General features: G+C 32.5%; 1 protein-coding gene across 1 annotated transcript; it reads left to right on the top strand.

The window, feature by feature from the left end:
- The first annotated feature begins 388 nt into the window (after positions 1-388).
- On the top strand, positions 389-15,762 carry LOC143055844 (uncharacterized). Its single transcript, XM_076228884.1, has 5 exons — positions 389-534; positions 1,205-1,408; positions 2,677-2,801; positions 6,401-7,478; positions 8,839-15,762. Exons 1-5 carry the CDS (start codon positions 423-425, stop codon positions 9,021-9,023), a joined length of 1,704 nt encoding a protein of 567 aa, XP_076084999.1. The 5' UTR covers positions 389-422; the 3' UTR covers positions 9,024-15,762.
- The last annotated feature ends 9,524 nt before the right edge of the window (positions 15,763-25,286 follow it).

The following is a 25,286-nucleotide window of genomic DNA, read 5'->3' as shown; positions in this document are numbered from 1 at the left end:
ATACTAGTCTCTAAGGAAAATCCAAAACTGAAAATCTGTAATCAAATGGCAAAATCAAAGGCCCAAACACTTAAAACGAATGGATAACACAATTCACAATCCTGAATTGGCACAGGCTTTTTCTTATGTAGTAAATGGTTGATTGAACCTGGTTTTAAAGCTAGCTAAACCTCTCTCTTCTATGACACTCGCATAAAATTCCATTATATTGATAACGATGTGTGAACAAAACAAGCTGACATAATAGGTGAAAATGTCAAAAGTAGGGGTACAGCTGTCAAGCATTCTTTTTTTTTTGCTTCTGATTGGGATTCTTTTAGTAGATTTCACTTTTGTAGAGGTTGCTTTAAGAACTATAGAACTCTTTTTTTATAGATAAGAAAATGGATTGGAATGGTCAAGATGGCTGCTTTGTTTTGAAGATGAAAATTGGACATAGTGTAGATGGAATGAAAGCATGCTTCAATGAAATGATAACTCATATGCAATCAAAGAAATTTCATATAGTTGATTTGTTTTTACAAAAAGTTCCAGGTTTGTAAATATCTTTATAAAGAATCAAATACTATCTCTTGTTCTCCAATGAAAATATAAAATCCAAGACATCATTGTATTTTTTTATTTTTTTTGTAATTTGAACTTCCTGGTCCAAAGTCCCATTGTGAGTTATTTAGTTAATTTCCATGATTTCGTCTATCCACCTTCATAATTTGTGTTGTACAGAAACAACTATAAAATAAGGAGATGCAGTATGATCCCCAACAAGACATTTATCAACCAAAGTTCAAACGAAGTGGGTGTAAGCAATTATTATATACAAACCCTTCTACCTTTAACAATGGGAAAAACAATACTGTATAGTGGAATTAAAAATATGAAACTATTTAATTGAGAAAACTAGAAAAGTAGGAGAGACACTGAGTTCCTTGGAACCCTGACAGAATATTTATTTGACAACGCTGCAAAAAACAGGATATATGACACATTATCGCAAGGTGAGGAATATTTGACATTGGAGCCTAAAGTTATGAACATTTTATAAAGGTGCATTAGCCAATCTTATTCATAGTTACAAAGTAATAAAATCTAAGGTTTATTAATTGCTTGTATAAATGTTTTAGATTAGTGCACTGTTTTAATTTTCATTTTTTGTTTCAATAAATGTATCATTTGTAAAATTAGTACTACTATTTCTTTTTAATAGAAATTCCAATCCATAAACAGTTGAAGATTCTGATAAGTGAGGTAAAACAGCATGGAGAAGACATAGATATCATTAACAGGAAGAATGCTGGAAATAATGTTCTACCAGCAATAAACTATGTTAAGCTTGTGAGAGTTTTTCTCAAGTCTGATGATTATGCAGAAGTAGAAACAGAATGTTTGAAATTTAATGACAACAAGGATGGTAATTATATAAAACTTCTCTTACATTGTCTTAAATATGCAAAGAATAAGAATGTCCTTGATATCGTTTAGAGTCAACCATATTATTAAAAACTTAGCCTTTTGACATCCTTCAGAAAAAAATCCTTTTGAAGTTGACAAAACTGTCAACATGATTTTTAGCCTGAATTTGAGATTTTGCAACCACTTTTTGTTCATATAATGACGTTTGTCTTGTTTCAAAAAAACTTTTCAACAAAAAATCTTTTTTCGTTTGAAAAATTGAAACGAAAGTTTTTATGATTCACCTCAGGTTTTCAACTTCAAAGTTTTTAATTATTCGTCAATGTTTATATTCAACATAGCTGCCTTATCTAAAAAAAGGCAACAGGAAATTTTCACTCTTAATATATTACCACCTGTTTTGGAATTATTGCCCTTTAAATATTGATTCCCCTCTTAATTTAAAGCAACTATTAGCTGTTATCCTGAAACTTATAGGAGCTGGGTTAAGATAATCAGAACAGCAAGATAAATCAACTTTGAAAATTGAAAGAAAAAATATGTATCCTTGTTCACTTTAGGAGGTATTGTTTCTGAAATATCAGTTTTAAGCAGTTTTTGGCTGTTATAGTGAATTAAGCTTGGTTAAAAGTGTTAATGCCAGAATGACAGACATGACAACATCTGTCACAACCCTTTCTGAGTGTTATAGTCCCTGAAATATTGTATTTGACTTATATTTACAGTTCTTCCTGTTGTCTTAATAAATCTATGAACCAGTTTAATGATATAGGAAGATGTGGTGTGAGTGCCAATGAGACAACTCTCCATCCAAATAACAATTTATAAAAGTAAACCATTATAGGTCAATATACGGCCTTCAACACAGAGCCTTGGCTCACACCGAACTAAAAGCTATAAAGGGCCCCAAAATTACTAGTGTAAAGCCATTCAAACGGGAAAATCTAATTTAATCTAATCTATTTTAAAAACGAGGAAAGAGAAACCTGCATAGATTACATAAACAAACGACAACTACTGTGCATCAGATTCCTGACTTAGGACAGGTGCAAACATAAGCATGTAAATTGCAAAAAGATTTGATCTGCAACACAAGAGTAACAGTTGTATGTGCATATAAAAGTCATTATTAACAAACTTGTGTTTTTCCACAAGGTGAGCAATACCGACACAATATTTAAAGGCTTAAATAGGCTAATGGGCTTTGCAATTTCAGGCACCAAATAATGGCTCTTATCATGCCTCCCCCTTTGATATTTATTTCAGAAAGTAAATGTCAATGGCATATCACAGATCAAACCTCCTTTCCATTCAGTGTGGAGGTGGTGGGGTCAAAGACGACAGCTGACATTGTGTATAAAAAAGTTGTTCAGGACATTTCTTCTATTCAGGTATGCTGATTTTTTAGGTAATTATATAATTTTTTAAATCAGATATTGTCCATCATTAACATCTTATTAGATTTGATGATAAAGCTTAAATATAATTTCAAAATATAATTCCACAATACATGTTTTAGAAAAGTTATACCAATGTCTGATTTACTAACAAGGTAACATGAAGGATATTATGTGTTTGAACTAGATCTTCAAAAGGAATATTCAACTGGTTTAAAAAAAGGTTACGTCAATAAGAAATATTATTTATGTAGTAAATTGCACTCTCACAACTATTTTTTTGGTAAGTGTAAAATGAAATATACATAGGTTTATTACAGCATTTTCCTTAGTGAGTTCAGGACTGATCCATTATTTGAAATGCCTGATTACAGGACATATTATTAACAAGTCAGACAATAACTCAAAAATACTTTACCCGATTTGTATAAGACTTTGGTGCATTGATTATGTTTTTTGATGAGAGCACCCTTTCAAATTTAAAAATTTTTTGATTTTGTGTTTTCAAACTATGGGGTTTTATTCATTGAAAAAGGGAGATTTTTCAGTTTTTGGACAATAACTCAACAATGCTTTAAACAGTTTTCATGAAACTTTGGTGACTGTTTTATATCTATTAAAATAATCTCCCTTTAGTTTTTTCATGAATTTCTGTTATGACATTGAGGAGATATGGAACTGTATTCTTTAAAAAGGCAACTTGTGTTTATGGGGCAGCTCTTTATTAATACCTTTTTAGCTCACCTGGTTCAAAGGGCCAAGTGAGCTTTTCTCATCACTTTGCATCCCGTCGTCGTGGTCCGTCGCCACAATCATCATTCGGGTATCTAGTTTAAAAAATGTGTGGCGTGACCCGGCCAACCAACCAAGATGGCTGCCATGGCTAAAAATAGAACATAGGGGTAAAATGTAGATTTTGGCTTATAGCCAAAGCATTTAGAGCAAATCTGACGGAGTAAAATTGTTTATCAGGTCAAGATCTATCTGCTCTGAAATTTTCAGACGAATTGGACAACCAGTTGTTGAGTTGCTGCCTCTGAATTGGCAATTTTAAGGAAATTATACTGTTTTTTGGCTATTATCTTGAATATTATTATAGATAGAGATAAACTGTAAACAGCAATAATTTTCAGCAAAGTTAGATCTACAAATAAGTTAGTATGACTAAAATGGTCAGTTAACCCCTTAAGGAGTTATTGCCCTTTATAGTCATTTTTTACCAATTTTTCCTAATTTTTTCTAATGTTTTACAAAAATCTTCTCCTCTAAAACCACTGGTCCAAATTTAACCATACTTGCCCATAATCATCATTGAGGTATGTAGTTTGAAAAATGTGTGCGATGACCCTGCCAACCAACCAAGATGGCTGCCAATGGCTAAAAATAGAACATAGGGGTAAAATGTAGATTTTGGCTTATAACTCTGAAACCAAAACATAAAGAGCAATTCAGACATGGGGTTAAATTGTTTTGCAAGTCAAGATCTATCTGCCCTGAAATTTTCAGATGAAGCCGACAACTGGTTGTTGGGTTGCTGTCCCTGAATTGGAAATTTTTAAGGAAATTTTGCTGTTTTTGGTTATTATCTTGAATATTATTATAGATAGAGATAAACTGTAAACAGCAATAATGATCAGCAAAGTTAGATCCACAAATAAGTCAACATGACCAAAAAGGTCAGTTGACCCCTTAAGGAGTTATTGCCCTTTATAGTAAATTTTTAGCCATTTTTTGTAAGTCTTAGTAATCTTTTACAAAAATCTTCTCCTCTGAAACAACTGGGCCAAATGATTCCAAATTTGGCCACAATCATCTTTTGGGTATCTAGTTTTAAAAATGCCATCCAACCAATATGGCCGCCACGGCTAAAAATAGAACATAGGGTTAAAATGCAGTTTTTGGCTTTTAACTCAAAAATCAAAGCATTTAGAGCAAATCTGACAATTGAAAATTGTTTATCAGGTCAAGATCTATCTGCCCAGAAATTTTCAGATTGATCGGACAACCCATTGTTAGGTTGCTGCCCCATAATTGGTAATTTTAAGGAAATTTTGCTGTTTTTTGTTATTATTTTGAATATTATTATAGATAAAGATAAACTGTAAGCAGCAATAATGTACAGCAAAGTAAAACCTTAAAATAAGTCAACATGACCAAAATGGTCAATTGACCCCCTAAGGAGTTATTGTCCTTTATAGTCAATTTTTAATTTTCATAAAATTTGTAAATTTTTACTAACATTTTCCACTGAAACTACTGGGCCAAGTTCATTATAGATAGAGATAATTGTAAGCAGCAAGAATGTTCAGTAAAGTAAGATGTACAAACACATCACCATGACCAAAACGCAATTTTGTCATGAATCCATCTGCATCCTTTGTTTAATGTTCACATAGACCAAGGTGAGAGACACAGGTTCTTTAGAGCCTCTTGTTTATGCAAATATTTTCCTTCAACTTTCACTGCGCCGACTTTTACTTCCATGTACAAATATATTTATACGACAGGTTCATTGTTATAGCTTTCATCAATAAATAATCTTGACAAACTTCAAGTTTGGATCTATCGTTGTCAGTCAATATTGATTTACATTTGAAAGGCAAAATGATAAACATCGCAAATCCTGTTTTATGTCATCCATTTTGAACAAGGTCTGGGAATCCCCGTAGTTCTAGCTTTTAAAATCTTCTGTTCTTGTCCAAATCCTTTTAATCAGCCGCCGCTGATAAATCGTTATCATTAAAATACTTCTGAACGTGTTGGGCATTTCTCCAAATAATATCCGCCATTTTGTCACTTTTTTCATCAAATTTTTCACTTTTGGTTTTATCGCTTATTTTTAACCAATCAGAATTCATGCAAGTAGAAACTGCCGCAATCTCATGAAAATTGACTCCGCTCATTCAATGGTAACTGTGTAAACAAACGGAGTTACGGAAAACGACTATAGTTGCGCGTAGCAGTAGCAGACTGCTTTATCATAACAACTATAGTCGTCACGTATGTAACAGTCTAAGGGTTAAGTGTCTATTTCAGTAGATTCAATTAGTTTATGTGAAATATTTTAACTGATTTAGTCATAAAAACCCTACGATTCAAGCTTAAATATGAAAAATCTATGAAATATGCCAAAAAATGTCACTTTTCAGATTTTAGTAATTTAGGATGACTTAAAGATGTTAGTACCTTATATATGTGCATTGCATTGTCAAAAACAGACCATATTTATGTAGCAGAAGCATTCTACTTTCCAATAAATAACTATAAGTTTACATTTTAACAATTTTGTAAAACTACTATATTGTTGGGCCAAAAAGGGGTCTTACTGGACCTACTTCTTTTTTATATATTAGGCAGTCTTAAGGGTTTGGCTACAGAAGTGTTTCTTTAACTCAGTCGGTTAGAGCACTGTCTTGTAAAACAGAGCTCCTGGGAGAAATGCCAGAGGATTCGAAGTGATTTTGCAATAGAATCATGCTCTCCTGTGACACTTTGTTATCCATAGCTTATATAAACTGTCTCAACTTTTGCACTGGTATCTGTGGCAGGTAGCCCACCTTTTGTATGACATACTTTCTTTTATTTTTTTTCAGGCTACCTTCAGATTTAAAATGAACATTCAGAGCACAGAAATAAAGAAAGTAAAAAAAGCAGTAGAAAAATTGAAGAAAGATATTTCTGAGATAACTCTAGATGAAGATGCTTATCAAGTTGTATGTGAAGCAACTCAATCACAAATTAGTCACATCAAAAAGGAATTGGCTATGTATGAAGATTTGTCCCTTTCCTATGACATGAGTGAAGATGATTACTCTGCTTTAAAATATATCACAAATGATGACGAATGGCGATCTTATGTCAAAAAAATGAAATATGTGAAAGGAAAAATGACAATTGATGTTGAAGATTCAGATGCTGTAAGCATGTTGGCCACATGTATAAAAAGTAAACTGGAGTGGCTGATGCAGTTAGCAGGAACAGAAGTAATTCCACCAAGCAAGCATTCAATTCCACATACAGATTTAATATCTGAAGTAGAAGATACATGGCCAGGAATGTTTTGTTTCTTGTCCTTCGATAGGAAGAGAATAATTATTAAAGCTTCAAGCTATGAACAAGCACAACAGGCAAAGTATATGATGGAAGTTAATCTTGGAATGGTGCAACAAGGTGGTGGACGTAGAAATAGGAAATTTGCGTCACCAGATGAAGTTGGTCCTGGACCTGTTGCTGCACCTTCCAGCACTTCTGAATTGGCCATCAAAGGAGGAATGACCTTCAAAACTAAAGAAGGTATTCAGATATTTGTATATTCAACTGGTATTGGAAACCTTAAAGTTGACACCTTAGTCAATGCTGCTAATAGGGATCTAATGCATGGTGGTGGAATAGCATACCATATCAGTAGTGCAGCTGGCTATGCCTTGGACAAAGAATGTGATGACTATGTCAGAGCCAATGGACCTCTACATGTTGGAACCTGTTGTTCTAGTACTGCAGGAAGTCTGCCATATAAGTCTATTATTCATGCTGTCGGACCAATGTGGCATTCATATCCACACAACAAAAAGCAACAATGTCTGGATGATTTGAGGAAAACTATTGTATCAGCTTTACAAGAAGCAGATTCTTGTAAATTTACTTCAATAGCTATTCCTTCTATAAGCTCAGGTAAGAAAGTACAGCAACTTTTTGTTATGAGTCACACATCTTTACAGAGGTTATCATCTCCTTTGTCAGTCCATCTGTCGGTTACTATTTAGTGTTGGTATTCTAGCACGTTAGTGTGTTGTTGGTTCTTATTTAAATTTTAAAGGTTAAAAACAAATCAGATAAAAACACAGATGAGTTTGATAAAATTGAAAAATGGGAAATGTGAACAATTTTTTTCAGGAGGGGAATTCGTTAGTATGTTCTTTTCTAATTCATTTCACTTGGATAGTGCTTTTATATATTATCACATTCTCTTTAACTTAGTATGATTGTTTCATAAAATCTTAAAAGATTAATACGATAATCTGTGTAATCTGAAATGAGAGACCATTTTCTAAAGACTTATTTCTCACATATTTATTATGTGAATGGAGTATGTAAGCTTGTTTGCCTATGTTCTTCCATTCATGAACTCCCAGATCACAAACATTTTTAATTTTTGGAAATGTAAATTAATGAATTTAAAAAAAAAAATTTAAAGAAAAAAAATACTCAAAGCATTCATTTCTGGGTCGATATAACTATAGGCATACAATAAGCTTTCAGCTGTCATTTGGGCTTTTCAGTCTGTTGCCCGGTATATTATCTGGGTCTGTTTTTGTAAAAATATAAAAGTGATACAATGGTTAAAAGGATTTATACCCCTCAACACAAAGTTTGGAGGGTGTCTTGTCATCCATTATTCTGTCAAAAATTTACTTTTGAGTCCCATGACTCAGGTAAACCAAAATTTTTACATTTGCAGATTAATTTTATGTTTTATCTTTGCAGCACTAAGAACATTTTTCCCCATTTGTTTATTTGGAATTATTATCCTTATAACCTTAGAAAATTTTATTATGAGGATTCTGTTCAGTAATACATTCTTCACCAGATATAATCAAAAAATGACATACAATGTAAGATTTACATTTTTGTTTAGGGGCCAGCTGAAGCAACATTCGGTTTTCACGCTGCTTTCAAGACCCAATGTTGGCCTTGGACTGTTTTCTGCTCTTTTGGTCAGGTGGTTGTATCTTTGACACATCCCTGTTTCCACCTCAATTTTGTAACATGAAGATGTGCTTATTAGTTGGCCATCCTAAATCCCAAAGTTATACCCTCTTTGCATTAGATTTGATCAGGTTTTTTAAGCTAACTCCTTTAGAAATTTAAGGGATACACAATTAATTCATCCCCAATCTCCAAGGAGTTTTAAAGTTTAGTTAGAGAGCTGAAGATATTTTGTACATATGCACAGGGATGGCTAAATTGAATATTAGCATCTTTATGAAATTTTTAAAGAAATACCTTCATAAACAATTCTTTTATTTTTCAGGTATATTTGGTGTGCCAAAGGAGCTGTGTGCTAAGGAGTATCATGGAGCAGTTATAGAGTACAGTAGAAAATCTCTAAGTACATCGGTTAGAGAAATACACTTTATTGACAAAGACAGAGGAATGTGTAGGCTGATACAGGAAACATTTGAGAATGAATTTGGTATCAAAGGTCAAAAGATGTGATTGAAGCATATTGCCAAGATAATCTTTTTGTGGATTTAGATTGTTGTTTAGAAATAGCATAAGAGAAGTGTCAATCATTTTCACCTGTATTTTACTTAATGCATACTTTTATTTTTATTGCCAATTTTGAAAAACATTGATATAAATATTATATTTTTTTTAAATTATAGTTTTGTCTACAAAGTCAGACATTTCAAGGACCTTTTATATTCTAATCCCTTACCAAAACGTGCTAACATGTTGCACATAAGATGCTCACGTTAGAAACTAACATGATTACACATGAGGTTTTTAACATGCAAATTAGGTGAACATTGTGAGAGCAAAAAAATTGCACATATGAAACTAACCTAATTTGCATGTTAAAAACCTCATGTGCAAATGCTCATATGAGCCTTTGTTTCACATGTGCATTTTATCAGATTGCTCATATGAGCATCTGCTTACATGTTGCACACGTGAATATTAGTTGACCCATTTGATTTTGTTATCTAATTATTTCCAGATTATGATGATTAAAGTGTATCTAAAGATCAAAACAAATGGCTGCTTCAAATAGGAATATTTTTCAAATTTAAATGAATATCTTAAATAATTTAATTAAAAATTAAAAAAAAAAAAACTGACACATTATGTTAAGTGTTATTCTTTAATTACTGTCAATTAATTATGATTTTTATATTATTTTGTTTTTTTTTTATTTCTTAAACCATAATATTACATTTTAAAACTAATGGGTTTAGTACATATTGAATGTCTTTGATTAAGTACTGTATTTCAGAAAGTTTAAAAAGGAATTATCTATATACATGTTATACCTATTTGAAGCAATCTGCAAAATAATTCTCTGTTAAATAAAGACTAAAATTGTAATATATTTCAGAATCTGACACAAAAATGAACATAATGAAATTGAAATGATAACTTACAAATAATTAACCACAGCCACACTGGTTTTATCAGATTTCAACAATACCATTTTCTTCAAATAGCACAAAATATGGCTTAACATTTTTCATATCTATCTCCCTCAAATTATTGCATTTTTTTTTGCTTTGAATTTGAATTTACAGGAAGTACATGACTGGGCATGTCATTTTGAAAAAGCTCATATGAGCAATGATGTAGGTTAGTTTTGAATGGTTAGAAGAATGGAAAAACTTTTCAAAGTACAAAACTAACATTAAACTAACATGGATGATAAAAACTCACCTGAGGTTTGAAATGCACATGTAAGCATTATGTTAGATTTTTGTGGGCACATATGAACTACCAAACTGCACATGTGAGCAACCTGATTTGCATACAATTCTTATTTGCATCTCATGTGCTTCACATGTGAAACTTATGTGCTTTTGTTAGCAATTTCTGTAGGGGATATAACAAAAAATATTAAATAAATAGACTTTACAGTGTTAAGCCAATTAAATAATATTGTATGTTAGATAGCCATATTCAAGTAAAATTTCTAAATTTCGTCAAAGAAATATTAATCACATTTATTTATTTATTTATATCATTTCCTTCATATCCAATTATATTGTATGATTTCCACTTATGTTGTGAATTATATTTAAATTTGTTGTGTCACAATTCTCATGTCAATATGTGTGTGTATGCCCTGGCAACAATAGTAGGTGGATATACTGATTATACCTGTAGGTTTGTGATGATCATCCCATATCAGGTTAAAGTGGTTAACTTAAAGGTTGTCTACCAGGATGTTATTTTCACTGCAAATTTGTTAACATATTTGTTATAATGGGATAGTTTTAATTAGTATAGACCCTGTGATATTTATGTTACAAAAGTGAGACATAGCAATCCTAGATTCTATCGACAGCAACAATATTCAGGTTTAGTCTGTGGTTAAAAATGTTTTTAGGTAAAATTTACAGAGATTGAATTTTTTACATGATAAATATGACCACAGTAATCACAAATGAGACAAAGAGTTCCACAGAACCTCTTACAAATTGTATATTAAGTTATAGTTTCAAACCTAATTTTATGGTCCACTGAACTTAGAAATGTGATAGTGCAAAATTTTATTTCAATATTTTAAAATCTTCTTAAATATTCATTTCACATTTTAGCATAATCTTTTGATACTTATTGGCTTACAGTTCGTTGTTTATGATATTTAAAAAAGTTTTAAATTCAATTTCACCCAATTAGCTTCTAGTCAGACAACTTATTGTCTTCCATAATTCTAGCTCAAAGCTGTTCTTCAATTAGCTACCTTAGTCATATTTTCATTTTTAATTTATTTTCATAATAATTAGCAAATGAAATAGTTGTAAGATAATATTCTACCAGACAAAGATAATGTAAGCATGTGTATGATGAAAATATCTCATATATGAACTCTTGTCCATCGAGTTTTAATATAAGAATTCAAAATGTTAATACTTTCATTTGGTGGTGTATCAATTATATGATTTTATCGCTTTTTACGAAATTTTCCTGTGATCTTGCTGACTGAAAATTTTCTTTCTCAGCGAAGTCGAATGATATAAAAAATATCAATGCAAACTAAGGACACACGTGCCCCTTTTCATGAAATTAACAGCAGTGGCATAGGTTAAATAGCGATAAACAGATTATCAATGGTCATCTCAACTCGATTGCTTTTCTCGCTTTCTCCGTACTGGCTCAAGCGAGAAAAATCAATCTCATTGAGATGATCAACGATAATCTATAATTATACACTTTTTTTTGCACATTAAGTTACAGTTATATCACTCCTTTGTATAATCAACTATAAACTGTAACTGTTTGTATTACTGTTGGTGTAGAGATATATTAACAGTATTTTGACAAATGCAGTATTTGAAAATTGCCTTTGCATCAATTTAGGTCTATCAACAGGGGCGGATCCAGCCATTTGAAAAAGGGGTTCCCAACCCAGAGTAAAGGGGGGATCCCAACTATATGCTCCCATTCAAATGCATTGATCGGCCCAAAAAAAGGGGGGTCCAAACCCCCTGAACACCCCCCCCCCCCCTGGATTCGCCAATGATCAATCAAGTTAAAATTTTCTCTCCAAAAGCATTACATATCATCATTATATTGATTTTATATTTTATTGTATGTTGATCATTTTAATTTTATATGAGTTATTTGATATACATGTAAATGCTTTCTATTTATACACATCAATGATCATCTGGTTTATTGTGTATTATTTTTATTTTAAAGTTGTTGTTTTTCAAGTGTTGTACTCTGTATGTAGAATTATTTGGGTTTTTTTTCATTTATTTTCAAGAATTGCACACTTTGTACACTTGTTTGGGTTGATAAATGGCAAACATTGTTAGTTTTAGATTGGTACGTTTTGTTTCCTTATACACTTTGCCAATTATATTTACACACCTGTATATTTATCCTGTAATTGTTAATAATAAATATAGATTTTAAAGATATAACTTTGTTAAAATTTGATTGAAAAACTCTATGCATATTGTAGAAAAATTTCATAATTGTTCAGCTCTTTTGTGTATAAACCTTTTAATTTATTAATTTTAATTCATTATAATTATATCTTCAACTGCTTTTCATTTCAGGCATTTTAGTCTTTAAATTCCTTCTGTAGTGAACACTTTATTATATGTAACCCTCTCCTGGCTGTGTAAAAATAAATTAGAAAAATAAATCAAATCTTTTTTTTTTGGTTTAACATAGATTTTAGAATGAAAATATAGTTTTAAAAGAGTTAATTTAAAGCTAAAAGATTGCAAGTTTTTTACTTTGAAGAGATAGTTATTGTCGGTATGAAAATGTTTTAAATTTTACAATGCTGGTTAACATTTTATTGACCTACCAAAGTTATCTCCCTTTTGTTAATTGTATGTATCTGCTAGATATTCCATGATATATTTAATATATAATCTAGTCATCATCATATGATATTTGGTAATGCTGAAGAAGCTACAGTTTGTTCACAATTTATGCACAGCTGTTGGGTGTAGTAAGAAAGAACATTTTTAAACCAGGAAAAGTTCTTAAATATTAAATGTCCAAATACTATGGTTCAAGTGTATTACCAGTTTTATTCTTTTATTCCAATGACTTCCAAATTTAAATTTGTTCAATTATTTTTTGTACATTTACTTTATGTTGAAATGCATTTTGTTCAATCATATCTAAAATTTAACTGATTTGACCCCAAGAGGTTTTTGAAAAATTGGACATTTAAGAAATTTTTCAAAAATATGCAAATTTTTAGCAAACTAGTTGTCTCTTGATGCTGTAATTGATGATGATCTTTTTAGCTATGAGAAAGGATTTGGGTTGTGGGATGGGTGATGGTATATTTCCTGGTTGGTTTAAACCAATCTCAGTTGATTTTTTTTCAATTTTAATATGACCTTGTGCCATGAACATTGACCAAATTGTGTTTCTTTTTCATTTAATGTTTACTTTGTAGTTACAGTAGTCAATGCATACTGACTGGAAGAAAATGTGACTTGAGTGTGTCTTCCTGGGAATAATTTTAAAGTCTGTTTTACCGATTTCTGACAAATAGGAGCCTAGATTTTACAGACTTTTTTTGCCTTTTGCCCATATTATACTTCATTATGTTCCTCTACCATGTATGCATGTATTTAAATGTTAATAGTTTTACCTATGACCTATACATTTGGCCCCAAATGACTCTCACCACCTCCTGATTTTGCCCACTTTTCACATTTTTCCAATTTTGAAATCTAAGAAAGCAACAAGATTTGGGGAGAATGGGTTAGGTAAATGTAAGATCATATCCTATTGTGTAATTAAAGGATCTTTTGTGTTATTTCTGTTTGTCTATTAAGGAAATATTGTAGAGTTAATTAAGTATATGTATGTTAATACTAGTATACAACCATTTATATATATATTTATATATTCTGGATATCAGTTTTACATAATCAGTACCTAACAAAATTCACGTTAAATTTTTCAGTACGTTAAAAAAATAAGGTTAAATTTTCTTTTTACATTCTTGAACTTTATTTTTGCAGGTAGTTGTCAAATTTTATACAGGTCTTCATTTTTCAGAAATTTTCTTTTAAAAACAATGTGTCCAAGTTTCAATAATCTCAGATGACCTCTCTTTTCCAGTACAAACTGTTTAAATTAGATAGGGGCATAAGAGCCATCTCTTGTAAAAGGTTCAATAATAGGATTGTTTTGGTTTTAAGGAGAAATAACACTAAATACCTTGTTTGGCCTAATGATTGATTTACAACTAGTTTGGTATAATATTGGATAGGCATGAGTGTTTAAAATTATCTTTGAAATTATTATTATTAAAATAAACTGAGATTGATAGATAAAATGACACAAATTCAACTTATTTTGTACAAATGACAAAAATGCATTTCTGACTTCATGTATCCTGAACAACCTTGTTTAAGTTATATATCATTTTAACTTTGAAACTGTTATGATAAAAAGAAGTACAATTTATAACATTCAAAGGTCAAATTTTAATGAAAAATATCCAAATATATCATTTTTTGCACTCTTATACTTTGATAATGTTTAAAAATTAATCTATAGAAATTAGCCTACAACTGTTTCTAAGTTTTATTTATCTTATTTTAAAGTGCCCAACCCTCAACCAAACCCAAAACAGTGGTGTGACAGCACAACATAAGAACAAGTTGTAAAAAAACAGTTGCATGAATTGATTATTTGTATACTTTTTTGTAAACTTTGTTTGATGGTGGCCCCATTATTTAGTATAACAAGAACATACCCAAATACAATTATGAGGTTGGTCTTCCTTTACAATTATAAGAATGACATTTTTAAAATTTATTTTAATATACTAACAGTTTTCTGTCTTTTCTGACTCATTGCTAGAGATCCTAGATTGCAAGTATAAAATTTATGTACAAAAATTTAGTTTTTCATTTGTCAATTACTATTAGATTTGAGAAATATTGAAAATCCTTATTAATGAAGTAGAGAACTAATATCTTACAATGTGATCATGGCAGCCAAGATTGTTAACATATTTTAACTAAATAAATTAAATAAAAATACTAGTGATCTGTGATATACCAATTAATAATTAGTTTTTCCTTGTTTGAAGACCATCATAATTGTTTGATTATTAACTTATTATTGATTATAAGATTATTAGTGATGCACAATAAAATATGCAATAAGATTGGTATTAATCTTTCTAATATATGAATGAATACTTTATTTGCAAGAAGCATATACATGCTATGGCAAACGAAAAAATCTTTCTGATATACTTACAATAAACTTACAAATTACTTGATTGTATGCTGATAAATTTACAGGAGACAGTGATTGTGGTGAAACATTATATGCATCTAACAGATACATCATTATTACTATATGCAATGAAGTTAGATATTAATTTTAAAAAGAAGATGTGGTATGATTGCCAATGAGACAACTCTCCACATGAGACCAAATGACACAGAAATCAAAAACTACTAGAACACACCCGTGATATCGCGGGTCCGTGACTGAATTAAAGTATATAACTATGCGCAAGCCTTATTTTAGTATTAGTACTGTCATCTGATAAAGTCATGCCGATTATAAGATACACAATTTTCTCTGCTTTCAAATCTTTCTGTTTGAACCCGTCGAACTGGAACTTATCAATTATTGGTAATATTAATTATTTGGAAAACAAAAGGTCCTGGAATGGAGTATTTTTTAATCAACAGCATTGTCCTATATTAGTTATAAATAAAGTTGAATTCTTTGATTCGCTGTTTTACGTCATGCCCGCTAACAAATTGAAACTTTCCAGATTTTTAGTATTCGTATTGTTATCTTAGAAAGTCTTACGGATTAAAATACTACAATAGGTAACAATTTGACAATTAAGTAGTGTCAACCCTGTGATTATGACCCGTGTATATAGCATATTAATCCTGAATACACCGTTTGGTGGTGCGCCTGTCAGATGCGGAACGTACAGATAAGGTCATAGGTAACAGGTGATTATACTATTGGTATCGGTATCGGACTCGACCCGGAACTTCCTAATTATTGGCAATATTAATTACGTGGAAAACAAAAGGGCCTGGAGTGGTGTAATTTTTAATCTACACCTTTGTACTATATTAGTTGTATATAAAGTTGAATTCTTTGATTCGTCGTTTTTACGTGATCACGGCTGACAAATTGGACCTCGTAATTTTAGTATTATAGATAGGTCACCATACGGCCTTCATCAATGAGCAAAGCATATATCGCATAGAAAACTAACAGCCTAATCTATGTACAAAAAATAAACGAAAAACAAATATGTAACACATCAACAAACGACAACCACGCTTGGGACAGGCACATACATACAGAATACTCGATTTATGACCATGAATTATTGCTTCTTATGTTTTAACATACATATGCATGAGATCAATTGGTCAAATGACCCCTTATATGATTTATTGTCCTTGAATGTAGATTTTTGCTTATAACTCTGAAACCAAAGCATTTAGAGCAAATTTGATAGGGGTGAAATGGTTTATCAAGTCAAGATCAATCTGCCCTGAAATTTTCAGATGAATAAGACAACCGGTTGTTGGGTTGCTGCCCCTGAATTGGTAATTTTAAGGAAATTTTGCTGTTTTTGGATCTTGAATATTATTATAGATAGAGATTAACTGTAAACAGCAAAAAAGTTCAGCAAAGTAAGATCTACAAATAAGTTAACATGACCAAAATGGTCAGTTGACCCCTTAAGGAGTTATTGCCCTTTATAGTAATTTTTTACCATTTTTTCTTCATTTTTTGTTATCTTTTACAAAAATCATCTCCTCTGAAACTACTGGGCCAATTTTAACCAAACTTATCCACAATCATCTTTGGAGTATCAGGGTGACGAAATGTGTGGGGTGACTCGGCCAACCAACCAAAATGGCCGCCATGACTAAACATTTGACTTATAAATTTGAAACCAAAGCATTTAGAGCAAATCTAACTGGGTTAAATTGTTAATCAAGTCAAGATATATCTGTCCTGAAATTGTCAGACGAATCAGACAACTGATTGTTGATTGCTGTCCCTGACTTGGTAATTTTTGAGGAAATTTTACCGTTTTATGGTTATTATCTTGAATATTTTTATAGATAAAGATAAAAGATAAACTGTAAACAGCAATAATGTTCAGCAAAGTAAGATCTACAAATAGTTCAACATGAGCAAAATTGTCAGTTGACCCCTTAAGGAATTATAGTCATTTTTTTAACAATTTTCATAAATTTTGTAAATTTTTCTAAATTTTTACAAATATTTTCTCTGTTTCTCAGAGCCCAAGTTCATTATAGATAAAGTAGCAAGAACGTTCAGTAAAGTAAGAACTTCAAACACATCACCATCACCAAAACACAATTTTGTCATGAATCCATCTGTGTCCTTTGTTTAATATGCACAAAGACCGAGGTGAGCGACACAGGCTCTTTAGAATCTCTTGTTTATACATAAGAGAGCAACAATGTATGGCAATGTATTTGCATAGTATGATTTACAAATAAGTCAACATGGTTAAAATCGTCAATTGTCCGGCGAAAGTAGTAATTGAATCAGCCTTTTGTAGAAGTTACTTCCTCTGAAGGCTAAATTTTATCTTTTTTGTTCCTGCATTTTTGTCATAAACTGTAGGTGAGGAACTTTCGAAAGAAAAAAAGATCGACAAAATAAGATAAACAAGTAAGAAAACATAGCCATAACTCAATAAGTTGAGATCTAAAACAACTATTTAAACATAATCGCATGTATATGAGAGGGTCTAATGTTGTGTGCATCGTCTGTTATTGATTTATGTCTTCTCGTGGTTTTGAATCACTTTGTAGACCAGGCGAGCATGTACCATAACCAGAGGCGGATTTAGGGGGGGGGGGGGCAGGGGGCCCGGGCCCCCCTTTTTGGGAAACAATTTGGTTGCTTATATAGGGAATCACTGAAGCGTGACTGGAGCGGGCCCCCTCTTAGGTCAGTCAGTGGGCCCCCACTTATGAAAATTTCTGGATCCGCCACTGAATTTTAGCAACATTTTTAATTATATGATTAAACTATGGTTTTGATTTTTTTTTACAATTCATTAAACATGCAAATAGTGTGATCAAGAGCCGGGGTGGCAATAGTAGCATTAATAATTAAACAAACCAAACGCTTTATATTTTAAGAAAGAAGGAGACCTGGATGCTTCATACTTTTCTATATGCCTCATTTTATGAAGTTGACGTCTATTATATATGTGGGTATTGTCGAACATCTCATTTTCATGGTTCAATGACTTACAAGGTCCAATTCACCATTTTCTACATTTACAAATGCCTGTACCAAGGCAATAACAATCAAAACCAAGGAGAAAACAAAGACTCACAAAACCAAAGAACATTTACATCAACAGTTATAAATAATAAATAAGAAACAACACGAACTCCACTAAAAACCGTGAGTGAAACCAAGTCAGAAATATGACAGTTGTTGTCCATTCTTTTGATGTGTTTTGTCATTTGCTTTTGCCATGTGATTAGGGACTTTCCGATTGAATTTTCCTCGAGTTAGGCATAGGCAAAGTTTATCTACTTTTATAGCTGACTGCTAAACATTGAAATATTGCCAGGTATATATTATAAAGAGTGTCTATACAGTTTGCTACCTTCTTCCAGCATATAGTTGCACACTAAAACGGATGGATCTGGAATTAATTACTTGTAAACAACATATATTAAGACGCTACATGAATTATCATTTTTTTAAAGTGTCTTACCTTGACCTCATTTTCATGGTTTATTGGTAGTTTAAAGTATTTGTGTTTTGATCTGTCTTTCAAGTACTATAAGCCGTAAGTCAACCATATTTGGTGTAAGGAATGATTGTACAATGTGCATGTCTGTCTGGCATGTACAATCTGATCTTGATCTCACTTTCATTGATCTCTAAAATAGTAGTTTTTCAGCGTGAAGTAAATGTTACAAAAAAGCTTGTAAGACATGTAGATAATGCATAGTATAATATATTCATTCAAATGCTACACTTTTCATTTTGACTACTCAGTTGATGTTATTCTTGGGAACTGTAAGTCCACCAGCAGCTGTATCGATTGATTATTTATCAAAAGTACCAGGATTATAATTTAGTACGCAAGACGCGCATTTCGTCTGAATAAGACTTATCAGTGTTGCATAAATGAAAACAACACTTTATCCGTTCCGTTCGTTCAAAGACCTTTTTCTGGATTTACCTTCACCAGGATTGCCAGAGCCGAATATTCATAAGCCAAGAAGAAGAAGAACCACAACAGTGGAAGAGCTATATTTGACTTACAAATAATAGCCACATCCATATAAGGCCATTTTTACCTCGGAAATTTGAAAAGAAATGTTTTCGGGTCTCTGGTGGTTACTGCCGGTTCTTAGAGGTGAATAACCCTAATAGAACATATGTACCCGTTCCAGCGATCGACTGATACCCTGTTACTTATTCGTTAATTATTCGCTTTTAATACGCGTGGTATACGTTGCACCTTGATATAAATCGATTATCAATTGTGTTCATGTCTCTGGCGGTAATTATGTGTTCTCTGAGGTGAAAAAAAACCTATTAGCGCATATGTACCCGTTTCACCGCTGCACTGATACCCTGTTACTTATTCGTTACTTATTCGCTTTTAATACGCGTGGTTTACGTTGCACCTTGAAAAAAATCGATTATCAATTGTTTTCATGTCTCTGGCCTCTGGCGGTAATTATGTGTTCTCTGAGGTGAAAAAACCCTATTAGCGCATATGTTCCAGTTTCAGCGCTCGACTGATACCTGTTACTTATTCGTTCCTTATTCGCTTTTAATACGCGTGGTATACGTTGCACCTTGAAATGAATCGATTTTCAATTGTGTTCATGTTTCTGGTGGTAACAATGTGTTCTTAGAGATGAAATAACCGTATTAGCGCGTATGTACCCGTTCCAGCGCTCGGATAATACTCTGTTACTTATTCGTTCCTTATTCGCTTTTAATACGCGGGGTATACGTTGCACCTTGAAATAAATCGTTTTTAAATTGTGTTCATGTCTCTGGTGGTAATAATGTGTTCTTAGAGATGAAATAACCGTATTAGCGCGTATGTATCCGTTCCAGCGCTCGGTTAATACCCTGTTACTTATTCGCTTATAATACGTTTGTTATACGTTTCACCTTTTAGAAAAGGATTTTTAATTGTGTCCATGTCTCTGGTGGTAACAATGTGTTCTTAAAGATGAAATAACCCTAATAGCCCGTATGTACTCGTTCCAGCGCTCGGTTAATACCCTGTAACTTCTTCCCTTATAATACGTTTGTTATACGTTGCACCATTTAGAAAAGGATTTTCAATTGTGTTCATGTCTGTGGTGGTAACAATGTGTTCTTAAAGATGAAATAACCCTATTAGCCCGTATGTTCCCGTTCCAGCGCTCGGATAATACCCTGTTACTTATTCGCTTATAATACGTTTGTCATACGTTGCACCTTTTAGAAAAGGATTTTGAATTTTGTTCATGTCTCTGGTGGTAATAATGTGTTCTTAGAGATGAAATAACCCTATTAGCGCGTATGTACCCGTTTCAGCGCTCAGTTAATACCCTGTTACTTATTCGTTCCTTATTCGCTTTTAATACGCGGGGTTTACGTTGCACCTTGAAATAAATCGTTTTTCAATTGTGTTCATGTCTCTGTTGGTAACAATGTGTTCTTAGAGATGAAATAACCCTATTAGCGCGTATGTATCCGTTACAGCGCTCGGTTAATACCCTGTAACTTATTCGTTACTTATTCGCTTATAATACGTTTGTTATACGTTGAACCTTTTAGAAAAGGATTTTGAATTGTGTTCATGTCTCTGGTGGTAATAATGTGTTCTTAGAGATGAAATAACCCTATTAGCGCGTATGTACCCGTTCCATCGCTCAGTTAATACCCTGTTACTTATTCGTTACTTATTCGCTTATAATACGTTTTTCATACGTTGCACCTTTTAGAAAAGGATTTTGAATTGTGTTCATGTCTCTGGTGGTAATAATGTGTTCTTAGAGATGAAATAATCATATTAGCGCGTATGTACCCGTTCCAGCGCTCAGTTAATACCCTGTTACTTATTCGATACTTATTCGCTTATAAAATGTTTGTTATACGTTGCACCTTTTATAAAAGGGTTTTAATTGTGTTCATGTCTCTGTTGGTAATAATATGTTCTTTGAGATGAAATAACCCTATTAGCGCGTATGTATCCGTTCCAGCGCTCGGATAATACCCTGTTACTTATTCGCTTATAATACGTTTGTTACACGTTGCACCTTGAAATTTGCGCGCACATATCTTTCAAACATGTGCACATAACTTTCAAAATCTAGTGCGCTCGAGTTTGAAAGTTGTGCTCGCCAATTTGAAAGTCATATGAACAAGTTTGAAAGTCATATGAACAAGTTTGAAAGTCATGTGCACAAGTTTGAAAGATATGTTCGCACAAGTTTGAAAGTCATGTGCACAAGTTTTAAAGTCATGAACACAAGTTTGAAAGTCATTTGCACCAGTTCTTAAAGTTTCACATCATCTACGAAAGTCGTGCATGCTAATATGAAAATCCTGCGCACAATTTTTAAAGTGATGCGCAACAGTTTGAAGTCGTGAAATCCAGTTTAAAAGTCATGTGCACCAGATCTTGAAGGTCGCAAACACCATTATGAAAAGTCGTGAGCACATGTTTGAAAGTTATGCGCGCCAGTTTGAAAATCATGCACACGAGATCTAAAGTTGTGCGCATGAGTTTTCAATCTGGTGCGCGCAATATTTAATATCCGGCAAACTAACATATACTTTCCCCTGTACTGTACCGGCTGTATAATTAACTACATAAACTTTTTTTTTGGCTTGCGTATTTGTTTGAATCGATTGTTAGCATGTTTGTTCGGTGTGAGCCAAGATTCCGTGCTGACGGCCAAACTTTGATCTATAATGATTTACTTTTACGAATTGTGACTAAGATGAAGAGTTATCTCATTGGCACTCATGCCACATCTTCTAATATCTATTGAACGTTAAATAAAGCTGGAGTGTATGTCTGCAATGCATACTGCTAGTTTCAATATATGGCAACGTAAAAACAATTTAGTATGTTAGTGTTGATCCCCCAATTTGACAATATTATGGAATATTGAACAATTCTAATACAAGTGGACATATACACAAGCCGGCAAAGAAAACCAAATTTAACCCACAATTTGTTTAGAAAAATGCCTGTGCCAAATCAGGAATATGCTCTCTTGTTTTTAGAATATTTTTTTTATCAAATTTTTCAAACATCAGCAAGGATTTTCGTTTTATAGATATGAATATGCATAAAATCTAATGGGCATCAGATGAGACGAATCACAGTTTTTGTTTGTGTTTACGTCTGTTTCTCTTATACTGTATGCAATAGGTTTACTATATCTGGTGTATGGAATGATTGTAAGGTGCACATGTCTAGCTAGCAGTTATAGTGAAACTAGTCGGTGTGGTTTATTTAGTGTGGTATAATCAATCAATCAAATCCAATGGTACCAATTGAACCGTTATAGCTCTATTCACAAACAAAAGTTAAACGGAATAAGTCATGTTAATCCAATCTGTTGATATACTAGTTGAAACAATATTTTATTCGAATAAATTGAATTGGATTGGGCAACAGGCATAGCCTATATAAGCCCCTCCACAATATACTGATTACAGGCATAAACAATCGGTAATGATAAAGAAAGATTCGTTATCATGGATATCTTTTTTTAAAGTAAAGTATAAGCAGCAACAGATCTTTCAAGGGCCTTTTCACGATCCGAATATAATTTTTTTAGAAATATTACCGTTTTTGTAAGTTTATGAATAAACTGAATCAGAATAACTTTCAGAACTAAAACAGTAATATTGAACGATATTTCTAAGGGAAAATAGTTGATGTATTTGAAATTTGAAAAAGAAATAATAATTTATTTACATTCTTATTTCTTTGAAATTTCGTATAGAAATCTGCCTTTTGCAGTTTTATCAAGCCTTTGACTTTTGTCGCAGAAAGCTTGACATGGTGAAGTGATCCAGCGGCGGCGGAGTTAGATGACTTCTTTAAAGCTTAACATTTTAGAAGGTGGAAGATCTTGATGCTTCATACTTCACATATAGATGCCTCATGTAACTAAGTTTCCGTCTGTCACATATCCATTGTCATTGACCTCAAGTTCATGGTTCAGTGACTACTTGAAAAAAAAGTAATTTTGTTGTAGCGTTAATTTCTCTCTTATAAAGATAAATAGGATCACTATATTTGGTATGTGCGTATCTTGAAATGTCCTCATGCCCGTCAGGCAGTTTATACTTGATCATTTCATGGATCAGAGAACAACGTTGAGTTTTGGTGGTCAAGTCCATATCTCATAATATAAGCAATAGGTTTAGTAGATTTGGTGCAAGGAATGAGTGTAAGGTGTACATGTGCACCTGGCAGGTGCTGTCTAACCTTGACCTCATTTTCATGGTTCAGTGGTTATAGTTAAGATTTTGTTTGTGTTTTGGTCTGTTTTACTTATACTGTATGCGATAGGTTTACTATATCTGGTGTATGGAATGATTGTAAGGTGCACATGTCTAGCTAGCAGGTGTCATCTGACTTTGACCTAATTTTCATGGTCCAGTGGCCAAATTTTTTGAGATTTTTAATTTTTTTTATAACACTATATGCAATAGATCAACTATATTTGGTGTATGGAAATGTTTTAGGATGTGCATGTCAGTCTGACAGCTTTTATTTGCATGGTTCATAGCTGGAGAGTTTTCTTGGTTTAGTCTGTCTCATATAAACTATTAAGCAATAGGTCAACTATACTTAGTGTATCAATAAATGATTGTAAGGTGTACATGTATTTCTTGTTTGGTATATATAAGCGTGACCTCATTTTCTTGGATCAAGTTAAGTTTATGTGATAGCCGAAGTAAAGGTTTATATTTAGGATAACCAACTTAATATCAAGGATTAGTAAAGAAGGCAATACATTTTAGCGTGTGTACTCTTGTATAAAAACTTTTATGTCCTGACTTTTCTCGGATACTAATAAGAATGTTGAATATAAAAAAGAAAATGTGGCATGATTGCCAATGAGACAGCTCTCCACAAGAGACTAAAATTACACAGAAATATACAACTAAAGGTCATTGTACAGCCTTTAACAATGAGCAAAGCCCATACCCCATAGTCAGCTATAAATGGCCCCGAAATGATAATATAAAACAATTCCCACGAGAAAAATGACGGACTAATTTGACAGACAGTTTTTATTTCCAATATTTTTCACAATTCATTAAATAAGATTATTTACTGACGGAGCATACTATTTCATTCACGATCCTAATTGTATACCAAATCATTCACGATCCGATCGCAATTCTTGACCACCGTTAATTATTTCTTTTCGATCATTTATTCCAATAAACAGAATGCCACCCGTGATTTCTACATTTGTTATATTATTTGTATATTTTCTCTTGGAAAGCATTATAAATAAAGTTTCATGCCAGCCCAAACTCACAAGTTAAACAGTGACAAAGGAACGAAAAAGTAACAAGGTATTAGTCGAGCGCTGAAACGGGAACATACGCGCTAATAGGGTTATTTTACCTTTAAGAACCCACAATTACCACCAGAAACAAGAAAAACAAATGAAAATCTCTTTTTCAAAAATGGAACGTATAACAAACGTATTATAAGCGAATAAGTAACGAATACGTAACTGGGTATCAGTCGAGCGCTGAAACGGGTAAATACGCGCTAATAGGGTTATTTCACCTTTAAGAACACATAGTCACCACCAGAAACATGAACACAATCTAAAATCCATTTATTTAAAGATGAAATGTATACCACGCGTATTAAAAGCGAATAAGGACCGAATAAGTAACAGGGTATTATCCGAGCGCTGGAATGGGAACATACGCGCTAATAGGGTTATTTCATCTCTAAGAACATATTATTACAACCAGAGACATGAACACAATTGAAAAACGATTTATTTCAAGGTGCAACGTATACCCCGCGTATTAAAAGCGAATAAGTAACGAATAAGTAACAGGGTATTATCCGAGCGCTGGAACGGATACATACGCGCTAATAGGGTTATTTCATCTCAAAGAACATATTATTACCACCAGAGACATGAACACAATTGAAAATCCTTTTTTTTCAAGGTGCAACGTATACCACGTGTATTAAAAGCGAAT

This window comes from Mytilus galloprovincialis, chromosome 13, assembly GCF_965363235.1.
Source record: "Mytilus galloprovincialis chromosome 13, xbMytGall1.hap1.1, whole genome shotgun sequence".
Lineage (NCBI taxonomy): Eukaryota > Metazoa > Mollusca > Bivalvia > Mytilida > Mytilidae > Mytilus > Mytilus galloprovincialis.
Note: the sequence above shows the minus strand (reverse complement) of the source record. Positions and strands in the feature narration are given on the sequence as shown.

Bases quoted from the DNA above. Each gene is read 5' to 3' on its own strand.
- LOC143055844 (XM_076228884.1), top strand. From the start codon at position 423: ATGAAAATTGGACATAGTGTAGATGGAATGAAAGCATGCTTCAATGAA. The intron at 535-1,204 runs GTTTGTAAATAT...TCTTTTTAATAG, and splicing joins GTTTTTACAAAAAGTTCCAG to AAATTCCAATCCATAAACAG. The intron at 1,409-2,676 runs GTAATTATATAA...TATTTATTTCAG, and splicing joins ATTTAATGACAACAAGGATG to AAAGTAAATGTCAATGGCAT.